The 15,132-nt window shown below is 36.3% G+C and overlaps 2 protein-coding genes across 2 annotated transcripts; one reads left to right on the top strand and one right to left on the bottom strand.

Annotated features, from left to right (window-relative positions):
• Nucleotides 1-2,273: 2,273 nt before the first annotated feature.
• Nucleotides 2,274-4,894, top strand: CKX1 (cytokinin oxidase/dehydrogenase 1). Its single transcript, XM_086247477.1, has 5 exons — nt 2,274-2,990; nt 3,256-3,383; nt 3,491-3,751; nt 3,855-4,117; nt 4,203-4,894. Exons 1-5 carry the CDS (start codon nt 2,327-2,329, stop codon nt 4,510-4,512), a joined length of 1,626 nt encoding a protein of 541 aa, XP_086103603.1. The 5' UTR covers nt 2,274-2,326; the 3' UTR covers nt 4,513-4,894.
• Nucleotides 4,558-5,609, bottom strand: LOC147282485 (uncharacterized). Its single transcript, XM_086248219.1, has 2 exons — nt 5,516-5,609; nt 4,558-5,396 (listed from the first exon to the last, which is right to left on the bottom strand). The coding sequence occupies exons 1-2, from the start codon at nt 5,607-5,609 to the stop codon at nt 4,990-4,992; spliced, it is 501 nt and encodes a 166-aa protein (XP_086104345.1). The 3' UTR covers nt 4,558-4,989.
• Between the last annotated feature and the right edge of the window lie 9,523 nt (nt 5,610-15,132).

Genomic DNA, 15,132 nt, shown 5'->3' with positions numbered 1-15,132 from the left:
TACGTTTATCTCTGACAAATATGAGACTCTGACCTTATTTATCTTTAATAGATAAAAGACTGATATGTATACGTTATTTGACAAACAAGTTTAATAAACAGATTTGATAAGTACTCTAGACTGTTAGGCATTACATATAAAAAGTATTGAGGTAGAATACAATTATGGAAATGACCACATTCATCACAATCTCAGTCCACAACAATAGTCAAGTTCACACCAACAATTTCAAACCTTTTAAAAGAGGTACATCAACTTCTTGTAGGGGACTCATATAATTAAATAGGCCTCCTTGAGAATGTCCTTCACTTATTGCATATGTTCATTAGGTTTCATGGAACATATACATACATGACGTCATCTGTTGATTGTTACACTGAAGTCAAGACCATGACAAGTTTTTCTTCACACACCTCGTGAAAGTCACATGTAACTGGACCCATATGACTCCCTGTCATTGTTTTTAAACATGTTAACATCATAATAATTAAATTAACCTACATGATTTGCATTTACAATCAACATTTATATGAAGTTGAAAAATTGCTTCTTTAGATACATATATTCAGCTGGCAAATTTTCACACATTTTTGTCATGACTCCTATGGCCAAAAATTAAAATTAAATGTTAGCACTAGGGAAGAGCTGGATCACATTTAATTCATATTAGTTTATTTCTTTTTTTCGGATAAAGAGGAAAATCTCACGGCCCATTCCATCCCTCATTCCCTCATCGATCGGATACAAGACCTTAAAGTGAACTCCAAACACGTGCAATTAATTGATGCTTGCAAAAGTTTAAATATATAAGACATACATCTGAGTTCACAACATGTCTCAATGTTTATCCTTTTACCTTAAAGGCTTTAAAGCTGTGAACTACAAACGTGTATAATTGACATATATGCAAGAATTTAAATTCAAGACATATGTTTTATGCTCATCCTTTTATCTTAATTAAAGTGAACTCTAAACGCGTGAGACACCTACAAAAAAATATAAATCTAATACATTTAAGTTTACAGCAGGCCTCGTACGTATTCATCCTTTTACCACTCGACAAGTCTTGCGGAATAGTCCATATATCATATTATATATATTCTTTTTAAAGGTTCAATAGTGCTTTAGTTGTTCACGAGATTATTAAAGGATGACACGATGAGAAAAAATCCAAAACCACAATACATGCACTTCAGAAGATAAAGGCTGCAGTGGGACCCTTCTAATCCGACTCCCCCTGACACTAAGCTCAAACAGCATGCAGCTGTGTAGGGGCATCCCGCGGATCGCTCTCCGATCAGAAAATTTGATTCCTGTGGCGTACACAACGTGACATACACACACACACACACTGCATTCAGTGTGCATTCATTTATACAACATATGCAGCTACTCATGGCCAGAAGATATATAATAAGGACATTCAATTCAAATCATGGTCAAGTCCATACTCTTAATGTGGTATTGTTGTACCTTCTTTACTTGAAGTAGTAACGTTTAGCTTCATCAGTAAAAGGGGTTTGATAATGGGTAGAACCTGTTCTTATAAGTTATAACTGAGGGGACATAGTTCATCATAGAGATATAATCGAGAAATTGATTTTCACTTTCTTGTAACATTCATCTCCTCTAATTTGGAACCCAAAAAGGGAAACCAAAAGAAAATACTAGACCATGACACACCCAGTAAATATTAGACGATTACTGGACTCTCAAATTATTGTAAGCTCTTAGGACTGAGCTTGCTTCTACTGGTGGCGGGCGGGCGAAGGGCCCAAAGGACAAGTAGCCGGGGGCGAGTCACTACAGAATGAAAAGTCCGGGTAGAAGCACAAACAAAACGAGAGAGGAAAAGTAAAACGTGGAATCTTATCATACATGTGAAGAGACAGACAAATGTAGACAATAAGTACTATGAGTGCACGCTCCACTGTGTCGTCAATATGATAAATGATAAGTGAGAAACGAGGGTTGAAGGTTTCAAACTCATGACGTCCCAAAAATCAAATTTGGAACGCTAGCTGATTCAATGTTAGATAATCATGGGACCACAAAAGTTTGAGATGTTAGGAAATCAGTAAAAAATATGTATATTAAACTAAAATTACAAACAAGTACATAGTCCATATACAAAGTCACCATTGAATTTGTGTTTTGACTATGCCGCCCAAAACCTCCGCTTTAAATTCTCTTCTCTGCCTCTCATTTCCAAGGCTCCTCTACACCTCTCCTTTTTCATTGCCTCACAAAGATCATCAAAGAGAACCCCCCCCCCCCCTCTCTCTCTCTCTCTTTCTCTCACAGAACATCTCCATAATACTACTACATGGGCTCACCTCTTTACAGCTTCCTCAAACAGAACAACATTGTCTACCTCAAACTTCTCTTCATTTTATTCATGGGTTGTATACCAGATAGAACCAACCTTTGTTCCAATGAACTGTTTGCCACCCCAACCATTCCACCTCACTTAGACCCTTCTAATATTGCCTCACCTTTGGAAACTCTGAGCCTAGATGGTTACTTTAGCTTTAACAACAATCATCATGCAGCAAAGGACTTTGGCAATAGATACCAGTTCCTCCCATCAGCAGTCCTACATCCAAAATCTGTTTCTGATATCTCCTCCACAATAAAGCTTATATTTGAAATGGGTTCTGCCTCAGAGCTTACAGTTGCTGCCAGAGGCCATGGTCACTCCCTTCAAGGTCAAGCACAAGCCCATAAAGGTGTAGTAATCAACATGGAATCGCTTAAGGGACCAGAAATGCAGGTTCACATTGGAGAGCAGCCTTATGTTGATGTTTCAGGTGGTGAGTTATGGATAAATATTCTGCATGAGACTCTTAAACATGGGTTGGCACCAAAATCTTGGACAGACTACCTTCATCTCACCGTGGGCGGGACTTTATCGTATGCTGGAATCAGCGGTCAGGCGTTCCGGCATGGACCGCAGATCGATAACGTCTACCAGTTGGAGGTTGTCACAGGTATGTTCAGCAAAACCACTATTCCCTCCCAAGCATATTTTTCACAGTACAGAGTCACTTGAAATTCCAGCACAAACAAAATACATAACAGATAAGGCAAGGGTATTTTGGTGATCCAACCTACTTTTTTTGGCATTAAAGTACTCCTTTATGCGTCAATAAATGTTCTGATTTTGAGTACTGTTTATATCCTTGCTTATATGCAACAGTTCCAAGTACATAAATTAAAAGGCCAGAGTAATATAATTTGAAGCTTTGATTTCAGGAAAAGGAGACATTATTACCTGTTCAGAGACCCAAAATCCAGACCTTTTTTATGGTACTCTTGGAGGGCTTGGACAATTTGGCATCATTACAAAGGCTAGAATTTCTCTTGAACCAGCACCAAAGACGGTAAAGTACATTTTTTTTTTTCAAAAGTGAGTCACTACAGTCCAAGAGGATATAAACAGTTCATTTGAAAAAAAAAAAAAAATACTGAAGTTTATTTATTTTTATAGGTGAAATGGATTAGAGTATTATACTCAGACTTCACATTGTTTTCCAAGGACCAAGAGTATCTCATATCATCTGAAAATTCATTTGACTACATTGAAGGATTTGTAATAATTAATAGAACAGGTCTTCTTAATAACTGGAGATCTTCCTTCAATCCTAAAGATCCAATTCAAGCCAGCCAATTTGATTCAGATGGAAGAACACTATACTGCATAGAAATGGCCAAATACTTCAACCCAGATGAAACAGATTCCATGCATCAGGTGAGAGACTTCCCAAGAAATGCACAATATCTTTCTTGCTCTTCCAATGAAACAAAATAAAATATTCACTTAGTAAAGTCCTCATCAAACCTTTTATATGCAGAGAACTGAAAGCTTGCTGTTAGAATTGCATTATATCCCATCCACGCTCTTCATGTCCGAAGTTTCCTATGTGGAATTCCTAGATAGAGTGCATCTGTCCGAGAGAAAACTCCGAGAAAAAGGATTATGGGAAGTTCCCCACCCATGGATGAACCTTCTCATCCCTAAAAGCAAGATACATGAGTTTGCTGAAGAGGTCTTTGGGAACATTCTCACAGAAAATATCAATGGTCCTATCCTTATGTACCCAGTCAACAAAACCAAGTAACTATTCTACAACTTTATGGCTTTTCCTTTAAAATTCTCAAATTTCATATTCTCAACTTGACTCCTATCGTTTGTGTTACAGGTGGAACAACAATACATCTTTGGTTACCCCAGATGAAGATGTATTCTACCAAGTGGCGCTCCTATCATCTGCAGTGCCATCTTCCAAAGGAACAGATGGCCTTGATTACATTTTAACACAAAACAAAAGAATTCTAGAATACTGCGCTAGAGCTCACCTTGGTGTCAAACAATATCTGCCCCATTACAGAACCCAAGGAGAGTGGCGAGCTCACTTTGGCCCTCGATGGCAAGTTTTTGCACAGAGGAAGTCTTCTTATGACCCTTTGGCAATACTTGCTCCTGGGCAGAGGATCTTCCAAAGGCAATAACCATCTTATGACACTGATATCTTAAATGAGCCACGCAGAAAGCACCTCACATATTCAGAACCGATAATGCCCAAAACTGTGGATTCATGACAATTAAATCTATATGTTCTTCGATTTCCAGATCCGTAGTAAGTGAAATAGGGACCCCTGGGTTGTCCGAAATTTTTTTTCAAACTTACCAGACTCAGATATACAATCAACACATGTTGTAAATAGAACAAGTGACTTCAGCCCAGTAAAGGGTGTTCTTAGCATAATATGAAGAAAGCTGCCTATTTTTAGTTTCTCAGTTAGTTCTACAAACATGTAAAATTTCCAAGAAAATGTCAGACAGCTAAAGATGAAAATCTCTAATTAAAATACAACCCAAATTTTATGGTGACATATTCTGAGAATACCTTAAGAACTACAAGTAAAAAGTAGCAAAATTCAAGTGCAACAAACTTACATATAGGTAAGCTGGTAGCAACAACACAGTTATTCTGTTTCTTTAGCTTCTCTCCAGCCAAGACCTGGTCTGGAGATAGCCCCCTGTGGTTCTTCATAGTCTCGAGCATCACGTATTGTAGCTTCAAAGTCAGTAGAATCACTTGCAACAGGGAGAAAACTGCTTAAATCATCTCTAGCACCAAAGCCTCCTGCCCGTATAACATCATCAGGTCTTATTGATGCCTCCATGTTCACTTCACCATAGCCACCTATATCTCCAGAAGGTGCATCATGTGCATTACTTTCTCTGCCTTCCCAATTAACCGCGCTAACTTGAACTTTATTGTCTGGAGAACTAGAGAACGGTTTGAAGACATCTTTTCCATGAACCTTAGAAATATTGGACACAGCTACTTCATTCCTTGTCTTGGTTTCATCCTTATCTGGATTCAAAGCTCAAACAACCTCAATTTGACAAAGGATTACAAGCATGTTCATTAATTTAGTTACAAGCATGTTCATTAATTTAGTTACATGAAAAAGAAATGGAATAGGAAAAACTAATATAAATCACATTCATTGAGGTAAAGTATGTTGCTGATGACATAGTTTTGATGCATACTTCTAAAGAGACACTTGGGAAAAACTGAGAACATGGAGAAATGCATTAGACTCCGAAGCATTTAAGAGTTAGTAGAATTAAAACAGCCTATATGCAGTTCAAATTCAATAAAGACACCAGATAACAATAGTTTAATAACAATTCAGGAGTAAAGGATCGCCCAAACAAATCATTTGTAATACTTAGGATCAGTAATGCAAATAGAGGAAAAATAGATGACAAAGTAATAAGTAGAATACGAAATGTATGAACAAAACAGAGACAAGTTGATAGAATCGTATGTGTGATAAAAGAATACAAAATAGATTAAAATGGAAGTTCTACAACTGTTATTGGGGCATAGCTATTCTATATGGAGCAGAACTTTGGGCATTAAAGCAAAAGCAAAAGCAAAAGTAATGCATCCATCTAATGGAAATGGATGGTAACATGGATGATAAGAGTTACTAGAAAATGCCAAATTAAAAATTAAATGTATTAGAGAAACGGTAGGAGTTGTACCAATTAGTGATAAGATAAGAGAAACTAGGCTTGGGTGGTATGGGAAAAATCAACTTGGACCACTAAGCACCTAAAACCAAAGAAATACTAATTGAATTAGAAGGTAAACAAGAGGCCAACCAAGACTGATATGGAAGAAGTAAAACAAAAATATCTTAAAAAATAAATTTAATAGGAAATGGTTAGTGCAGAAAATATATGGAGAAGAGATTTCAATGTGGCTGAACTGATATGACTGAGAGTCTAGGACAAATCTAAGAATGTTGATGATGACAACGACAGTGATGAAAATTGAAGTGATCTGTTTAACTTCAGCTTTATTGTAAACTGCAAACATCTATGAACTGACATTAATATGTTAGCGGTTTAATAATACAAAACAATTTTTTTTTTTTTTTTTATCACATAATGCTATAGATTTTATGTAAGTGTAGAGCCAACAATAGATATCATGCTGGCATACCATCGTAGATTAGAACACTAATGATCTACTAAACATAAATTATATGATAAGGAAATCTCTCTTCCCGGCTTCCCCTAACTTTTAAACTACTGTCAATCACTATAAGAATCTTCATCTAGATCAAAAGTTAAATCCTAAAAGGCTTGCACACAATTGCATAATAACATTGAAAGAAAGCTTGGAAAACATAATAACATTGGAAGAAAGCTTGAAATATGTATGACTAGTAAGCAAGTACCAGGCAAAACTTCATTTTGCTTGCATTCCATGATGGATCAAACCTTGCAATTCTTTTTTCCTTTCTTTTCTTTTTTTTTTAATTCTCTTCACTCTAAAACCCTTCAATTTTTCTGCTGAAGAAACCTAATAAAACAACGGTTAGTGGATGATTCTATGCACAATATATAGTCTACAATAACATTAATATCTAGAAAAAATGAGTATTAGCCTTAACACGGAGCAAAAACAAACAAGATTTTCTAATAGTTATATTGTAATAATTTCTTACGGAAGAAGACATTGCCAACATGTGAAGTAAAAACACTTGCAAGAGATTCAAATAATTTTATGTGAAACATAACGAATGGCCCCAAACTGAACCTGGACACTGAATTTGGCAAGAATATTGGCCACGATCTGATTTTCTGTTACACAGAAAATTGTTTGACTCTTTTGGTTTACTTGTCAAATCAGCATCATAACTCACAAACTTCTAATTGACCTCAGTTTATAAATGGGAACTTTTCCAAGAGGACTCATTCAACTTCTTAAGAAACACAACAATTTCTTCTAATGAAATTGATGAGGTGAATGTGCATATTGACTCCAATGATGATAAAGTGGATTTCAAGAAGTAATAATTGAACAATAGCTTGGAAACACTACCAACTCCTTCACCATTTTCGATGTCAAACATAACAGTAGGATCCATGTGAATCCTGGCTAGTCTTTATGCTGTGCAGATCCCTAATCTAATACCAGAACATTTTGACTCACAAATCAAGGGCTGTTGTAAGCCACAGAAATTTGGCTAGAAGAAAAGCCCCTCTCACTTTGCTAAGCAGCATTCTTTTCTTCCCTTTTCCCTTAATATCTCTTTTAAAGGTATCACTTTGTCTTAGCAGCTTATCTAACAGGTTTATACACCTCTGACCTATTTCGGCTTTGGGCTTGGGGGGCAAGCCCTAATTGTGACAAGTAAAACCATTGAAGGGCAGCACTTCCCATACCCATAAATTGCTTCTAACCCTAATGAAGGTCGAACACAACCCTGGGTCCCTGCCCTTTTTTCTCTTATTTTTCTCTTTTTCCTAATTCTCATACAAACATGTGTAACAACGCCTTCTAATTATGCTGCACCCTAGTTTGGTTGTTATTCAAGATAACAAAACTGGTTGAAATTTTGAATGATGTAGCAATTGCATAAATCTACACCCATCTCCCCAAAGTGAATAATGACAACAATAGCAATATGACCGATATGCACACCAAAATACCCATCTGAACCCAAGTTGCAAAATCTCCAAATAAGCCCCCTTCACCAAGAAATTAATCAACACAGCAATGCCATTAAAACTCTTGCTAATCTAAACAAAGTAATTCAAGTTTCATGATCTATTTGGTTGCAAGGAAAACAGAAGAAAAACCAAACTGAAGTTGAACTTTCAGCTTCAGATAAAGCATCACTGCAAACCAAAAGAGAACAAAAAACCAAACCCAACAATACAACCCGGTTTACTTGGCGAACAACAAAAACCCTAATAACTCGAAACCTCATGAATCATTTCTTTCACATACATTTCCCTTATTTTCTCAGCAACCAAATAGAGGGTAGAGTGCATGTGCATGTGTTTATAATAGTCTGTGTGCGTCAAGGTCACTTGTTTATGTGTGTGTTTGTGTCAGTAATCAGTTGTAGGAAAAGTAACAGATCGAGTTGTGTACCTGCGAAGGAAGAGAGAGAAAGTGGAGCTCTGCTTCTTGCTCTGTTTCTTTGCCACCTTCTTGCTCCAAAAGGGTTATAAATCAACTTATCAAGGGCCTGTTTGTTATTTGCTTTCAATTATGTTTGTCAACTGTCAGTATCAGAACTCGGAGTTCAACGTGTCCTCTGTCTTGTAGGACACGTTCTTGACACTCTTTCAAGAAGTGACTTTGCCTTTGTGCAACGCTTGTGGGAAGTCAATGGTGGACATTTGGGTACCAATGTGGTACCGTTGTGATGTAACAATAATCATTTTTCTTTTTATTTTTAGGCTCAAGTACAAATAAAAAAAATAAAAAAAACTCATCCGTGGAGATCTCCCGCCCACCCCACCCTCTTCTTCCATTCTAAGCCACTGAAACGGCACCGTACACACGCGGTTGGGGCCGATGAGTTTTTTTTTTTATGCCTTAAAATGATATTTATCTCTTAATATATAAATATTTTAATAAATTAATTCAATTTAATTATAATTTGTACTATGAACTATAGAATGTATTTCAGCTAGTCCATTAATATAAAAATCTTTCAAACACATCATTAATTAAAAAAGAAAACGTAGAAATTAATTGTCAATAGAACCATAAAACCATTAACGTGGCTTTATTGGCCTTTTGAATAATGTGAATGCCACTTGTTTGCCATATGGATAAAATTATAATAAAAAATTATAAAAATGTTTTCAAATATTAAAAAATAAAAATAAAACATATATAAAAAACAAAAACCTTAAAAAAATTAAAAATTTCCCACCTTACCCTCTGCACTGGCCGACTCCACTACCTCTCTCCTCCCCTTAATTTGTTTCTCTCTCTCCCACAGCTTTCCTCTCTAGCTTTCTTCTTTTTCTAGAAAAACCTCATCTGCATCTCCTCTCTCACGGTACAATGATAAGAGAAAGCAAAAAAAAAAAAAAAACACAAAAAGGAGAGAGCTGCTTAATTGGACTTTAAGTGTTGCAGCTAGCGTAGTCTTCCTTAGTCACACACAACACTGAGTCTTCTCCACTTTTGTATTTCCTCACTGCAGAAAGAAGACAGATCGAAAATGTGAAAATTGGTATTCTTCTATATATTATTCAGTTTGTGATAATAACAGTGAGGAGGCTACACAAATATATATATATATATATATATAGGAATTACAAGACTTGGCTAGTAAAAAATAATCCTAAATCTAAAGAAACTTTGTACAGGAAAAGGAAAGAATGCAATTGATATGATCTTCTACAATATTCTTTCATCAATATCATGTCATATCTTCATATTGTGATAATACTCCCTCTCAAGTTGGAGCATCAAAATCGAGAATGCCCAACTTTTTCTTTGAACTCAGAAACTGTTCTTCGCCCAATGATTTTGTAAACATATCAACCAGCTGATTTGAGGAAGAAACAAAAGCTGTAAGTAAGAAACCGCGCAAAATTTTATGACGAACAAGATGACAATCAATTTCAATGTGTTTGGTACGTTCATGGAAAACTGGATTAGAACTTAGAAGCAATGTGTAATACAGCTGGGCCATCACAAAATAGAGTGCACGCGCGGAGCTGAAAGTTGATCGAATACCAAGGTCTTTATGAAGATAACTAAGCCACTTTAATTCACAAGTTGTAAGAGCCATAGAACGATATTCTGCTTCAGCTTAGGAACGTGATACAATTTTCTGCTTTTTGGATTTCCATGATATGGGACTATGACCAAGAAATATACATGCAGTAGCATGTGGTGGACCTTCTAGTCATGGAGCAGCTTACCCAATCAGAATCACAAAAAGCCTACAAGCAGTGGCGGATCCAGAAATCAACTATTATGGGGGCAAAATTAACCCAACGAGCAAAGGCAGTTGCGAGGGAGCAGTCGCGCAGGGGGTGATGACGTTTCTGGGTCTGACGTCGTGAGCGAGCGCAGGCGCACATGGAGAGTTGCCTTCAGCATTTCAGCCCTTCGTTTCTGCCTTGGCCCTTGGGTCTGGTCTGGCTCTGCTCTGTCACTCACCCTTTCAGCCTTTCTTCCCCTTTCTCTGCAGTCTAGTTCTTATTTTCTTGTTTAGACATTTACACAAACACATTGAATGCATTCTTGCCCTTGCGCCTGCCACCAAGACCCAACCTTCATGGGGTCAAAAACTTTCCTTAAGCCCAGCATTTCTGGCTTCATGGGGTCAATTGACCCCATTGACCCCACCCTGCATCCGCCCCTGCCTACAAGTTTAAAGAAGATGCAGTACGTAAACAACAAAATCCCGAGTCCAGGTGAATTTTTAAGATAATGAACCAAACGAATGGCAAAACCAACCCAATCCCGCCACTATGGCCGGCTACTATATATCTTTGGAAAATTAATTTTCCTACTTCTATTATAAATAGGAGTATCATTTATCTACTATGGTTAAGTGAAAGTCCAGTAAGGTTTTAGGTTTTCAAAGTACGTTCTTTATTTCTAGAGAGTTGTAAAAAAGCATAAAAGAAACACCCCAAACCTCATTCACACCGCCGGCCACATAGAGGGAGAGAGTTTTAATTGTGTTGATACCCCTTTAAAAATTCCACATTAAATTTAAAAGTACCAGTCACAGCCCGACACGTGTTCTGACAAGTCAATGAAAATTCAAATTTTTAATCCTTTTGGCCCAATTTATACTTCCGGCCAAAAAGATGAGGTTCACCGGAAGAAGGAAAAGTCGTAAGACTGATTTGTCCAGATCATATTAGCACGTCAGCGGATAAAGATGGATCATTCAGGTTAAAGTTGAGTCATTCACCTACCAACCAAAGGCAAACGTCAGTGTCAAGATATTTTGTGACATCACAAATCTCTATCCTACACGTGTACGTCTACGAGAAAAACCCTAGCATGATTCAAGGCTATAAAAATGAATCAAGGCTACAGTGTTCAGGGCCTTCACCTCCACAAAAATCCAAGTCTCCATTTCAACTTTGAGCTTTCTTTACACTATTCATTGTAAGAATTGCACTTTTATTATGCTTTTAAGCTGAAAATTGTCATCTTTGTACTCTGGTACTTTTTCAGTTTTATTTATTGTATTTCCTTGTACTTTTCGTAGTCAATATGACTCCTGAAATTACATTTAGGGCATGTTTATTAAACTGGAATCAGAATGAGCATGAATCAGAATGAATAGGAATTGGAATAAATATGAATCAGAATGAGCATGAATCGGAATGAGAATGAATCATAATGAAAATAATCAGAATGAATCGAAATGAGAAGGAATCAGAATGAACATAAATCAGAATCAACCATTCTCATTAATGTGTTTACTAACTGTTAAGAATGAGAATGAAAATAAAGTTGATTTCCATAAACGTGTTTACTAACTAGTAGGAATCAAAATAAAAATGAGTTTGATTACTAAAATGCCCTTATACAACATCCATTATATTTTTTAGATGCTATTTATTAATCACAATTTTTTAAATGATAAATATTCATTTTACTACTATTTATATTTCTATCAACTATTTATTAATCCATTATATTTATTATTCACAATTTTAATATTTTTATTTATTAATCCATTTGCTAACTATTTATATTTACAATTTATTTCTATCAACTATTTAATATTCACAATTTTTTTAATCCATTATATTTCTATCAATTTTTTAATCCATTATATTTATTAATCACAATTTTTTAAATGATAAATATTCAAAAAGATGAATATTTATTTAAATATTCATTTTAAATGATAAAATAAATGATATTTTTGGTTTTTCATAAAAAATGTGGGGGCATTTTGAACATGAAAATTTCATTCCAATTCCCCCTTCCTCATTCCGGACCCCCCTAAGGAATCTCATTCCCCCAAAATCAGGAATCTCATTCCTGATTTTGGTGGGCCCCATATGCATTCCATTTCTCATTCCCAAGTTTAGTAAACAAGGGAATGAGAATCATTTACATTCCCAACTGTTAAGTAAACAAAGGAATGAGAATCATTCTCGTTTCTCATTCCTAACTGTTAAGTAAACATAGGAATAAGAATGAGAATAATTCTCAAATGTTAATAAATTCAATAATGAGAATCATTCTTATTCCCTTGAGGTAAACATGCCCTTAATGCTTTTCTGCTAGCTTGACTTTTAGTTTTTTAATCTGAATGTTTTGCTTGTCTTGATCCACGGGCCCAGATCCCAATAGTCCTTTTTTATGCATTTATTTCATTGATTTGAATTTACAAAAATTAATCTTATTCAATTTTATTCTTGCCTGTTTCGGATCTAAATGAAATCTAAATGAGGCTTCAACATAAATCATCTATAGGTCTTTCATTTCCAATAATTTTTCACCTTTAAGTTTGCAGATCTAGGTTTCCACTTATGGATCCAATGTTCTTGTTGTCTCTAATTTATATTTACATATTGGCCAAAAACAAAAGTCTTAATTTCAGTATTCGCCATACAATCACAGTGAAGTCCTAGATTGTCCTAGGCATAAAAAGAATTTAGATAAAGTTTTCCCTTTCCTTTTTATCGCACAATCGTTTGATTAGAAGTCAAACCTGCATTTAATTGTCTAGGTTCACTTGTGTCAACTTAATTAGTCTTTACATTTTTCTTTTCGGCTATACCAAGCCTCTCATTCACGACGAGGTGTTTTGGCATCAATCGCGGCCCACCATGTGGCCGTTGCATTTTTGTGCTAAAACAAATTTGAAGCTAGAACTTTCGATCACCACTCTCATTTACCTTGCTTAATTTATTCACATCCTTGTAGACTATTCTTAGAGGCATATGACACGTGTGATGCTAAAGGTGAGTCGATTGAGGATTAATGAAGTCACAATGAATAGAAAAAGCTTAATTGATGAACAAAATATGGTATTTCACTTACTGTTCATAAGTAGGGTTCCGTATTAGTATATAATTAGGTCATAGGTCTGGGTTTTGATAAAGACAAATTAAAAAATGTATTTTCCCCTGTGTTCCCTTTATATTTAATTTTCTTTGGTTCAATCCCATGCTATTTTTCTAACACTAAGTAGTTACGAGGCTAAGCATGGTGAGGCCAAAGGTCGAGCTCGGAACTGCGTTTAAAGGTCCCCCTATATGGGGTTAGAACTTTGTCACAACTCACAAGAGAGCCTCATAGGCCTACCTCAGAGGGACGTCTCTGGGGGTAAATGCTCTAGATGTGACCTAGTACCAACCTATAAGGTCAGGCTTTAGGACCTTATAGCAAGAGAAGACCCAAGGGTAAGGCCCGTGAGTGATTAGGGAAAAGTGGACAAGATTCTAGATTAAAAGGTTTAGCCCGCGCAACGGCCTGTTTAGTGAGAAGCGCAACCCAACCCACTCAGCAAGAGGCAGTGACACATGACTTTGCGTGATTGGTCAACTCGGTCCCTAGTTAAATAAGAAAACCCTCGACTTTGATCACTATAAATTAATAGGGGATTCTATTCACCAGGTAAATATACACAAACATTACTCTCAGTACTACTTTAAGATAGTTGTGATTGCTGACTTGAGCGTCGGAGGGTCCTTGGCTGGTACCACACCAGTGCCCCCTTACGCTTAGTGTCGAAGGGTCATCGATCACGTTACTGAGTTGACCAAATCAGAGATCTTGCATGGAAGTTTTACAACGTGTTAAGCAATACTTTGAGGTTGTGATAGATTAGTCCTTAAACCTGAGACAACATAGATGTCTCATTGGTGCATTGGTGATCTTTTACATCACAACATGAGCCAACGCTAATCTAGGCACGGGGTGACATATGATGTTAAGGTCATTTGATTTACTTATGGAGGCATGTGAGTGTGTAATAAAGGATCTCTCACATTTCGTAAATAAGAGAATGCTCAAGTAAAAGCTCGATAAAGTTTTTGGCCAAAGCATTGCGAGTCACATATAAGTGAGATTATATTAGGGTTTAACAGAGAATTCCATACTCAAACAATATAATTAGAACAATATAATACTTAAAGAATTTCGGCTAGAGTAGAAATTACATGTTTTCGTTTATAGAATTTGTTAAATAATATACTCTATCTAGTCTTCAGTAACAATACTATATATAATTGTTACTCAATAACATCCTCCGACAATCACGTTAGCATAAAAGCTATACAAATTTGCAACGAAATACTCACACAAGTGACTTAATTTAAGGAACAAGTTAGAACAACGCATCTAAGGGCTAATTCGCTTCAATGTTTATTGATTTCAATCACTGTGTTATATTCAATGGTTGAATGAATTATTTCTCATTTGTCTTTCAAAGTATATAACGTAAACGAGCACTTCTAGTGTTGGAAGTAAATTTTGAACTAGCATGGGGTGAGGGTGGAAGTTTGAACCTCTTCAAATAACAAAAAAGAAAGAGGGCTGCTATTTGCACACCCCTAAATTTCTTTTTGCAACCATTTTTCTCTATTTTTCTCCTACACACCCCACACACTCATCTCAAATTTAAAACCTCTCAACACACACCTAACCCATTACCAAAATACCCTCATTTCATTACACACTCACACACCTCATCTTTCTTTTTCCCTCTTTCTCCTTTCCTCTCTCTTTTTCTCTGTCAACACACACCGGCGCAGCACCACCACCGTGCGCAGCACCACCCCCTGCATGCGCCACCCTGCTG

Source organism: Dryas octopetala, chromosome 6 (assembly GCF_963921425.1).
Source record: "Dryas octopetala chromosome 6, drDryOcto1.1, whole genome shotgun sequence".
Lineage (NCBI taxonomy): Eukaryota > Viridiplantae > Streptophyta > Magnoliopsida > Rosales > Rosaceae > Dryas > Dryas octopetala.
This window is presented reverse-complemented; position numbering and strand designations above follow the sequence as displayed.

What these genes read in the sequence shown, in the direction of transcription:
- CKX1 (XM_086247477.1), top strand. Translation starts at nt 2,327, where the DNA reads ATGGGCTCACCTCTTTACAGCTTCCTCAAACAGAACAACATTGTCTAC. An exon ending in AAACAGATTCCATGCATCAG is followed by an intron (nt 3,752 to 3,854) that starts GTGAGAGACTTC and finishes TTTTATATGCAG; the next exon opens with AGAACTGAAAGCTTGCTGTT. An exon ending in TACCCAGTCAACAAAACCAA is followed by an intron (nt 4,118 to 4,202) that starts GTAACTATTCTA and finishes TTTGTGTTACAG; the next exon opens with GTGGAACAACAATACATCTT.
- LOC147282485 (XM_086248219.1), bottom strand. Translation starts at nt 5,609, where the DNA reads ATGCATTTCTCCATGTTCTCAGTTTTTCCCAAGTGTCTCTTTAGAAGT. An exon ending in CATACTTTACCTCAATGAAT is followed by an intron (nt 5,397 to 5,515) that starts GTGATTTATATT and finishes AGGTTGTTTGAG; the next exon opens with CTTTGAATCCAGATAAGGAT.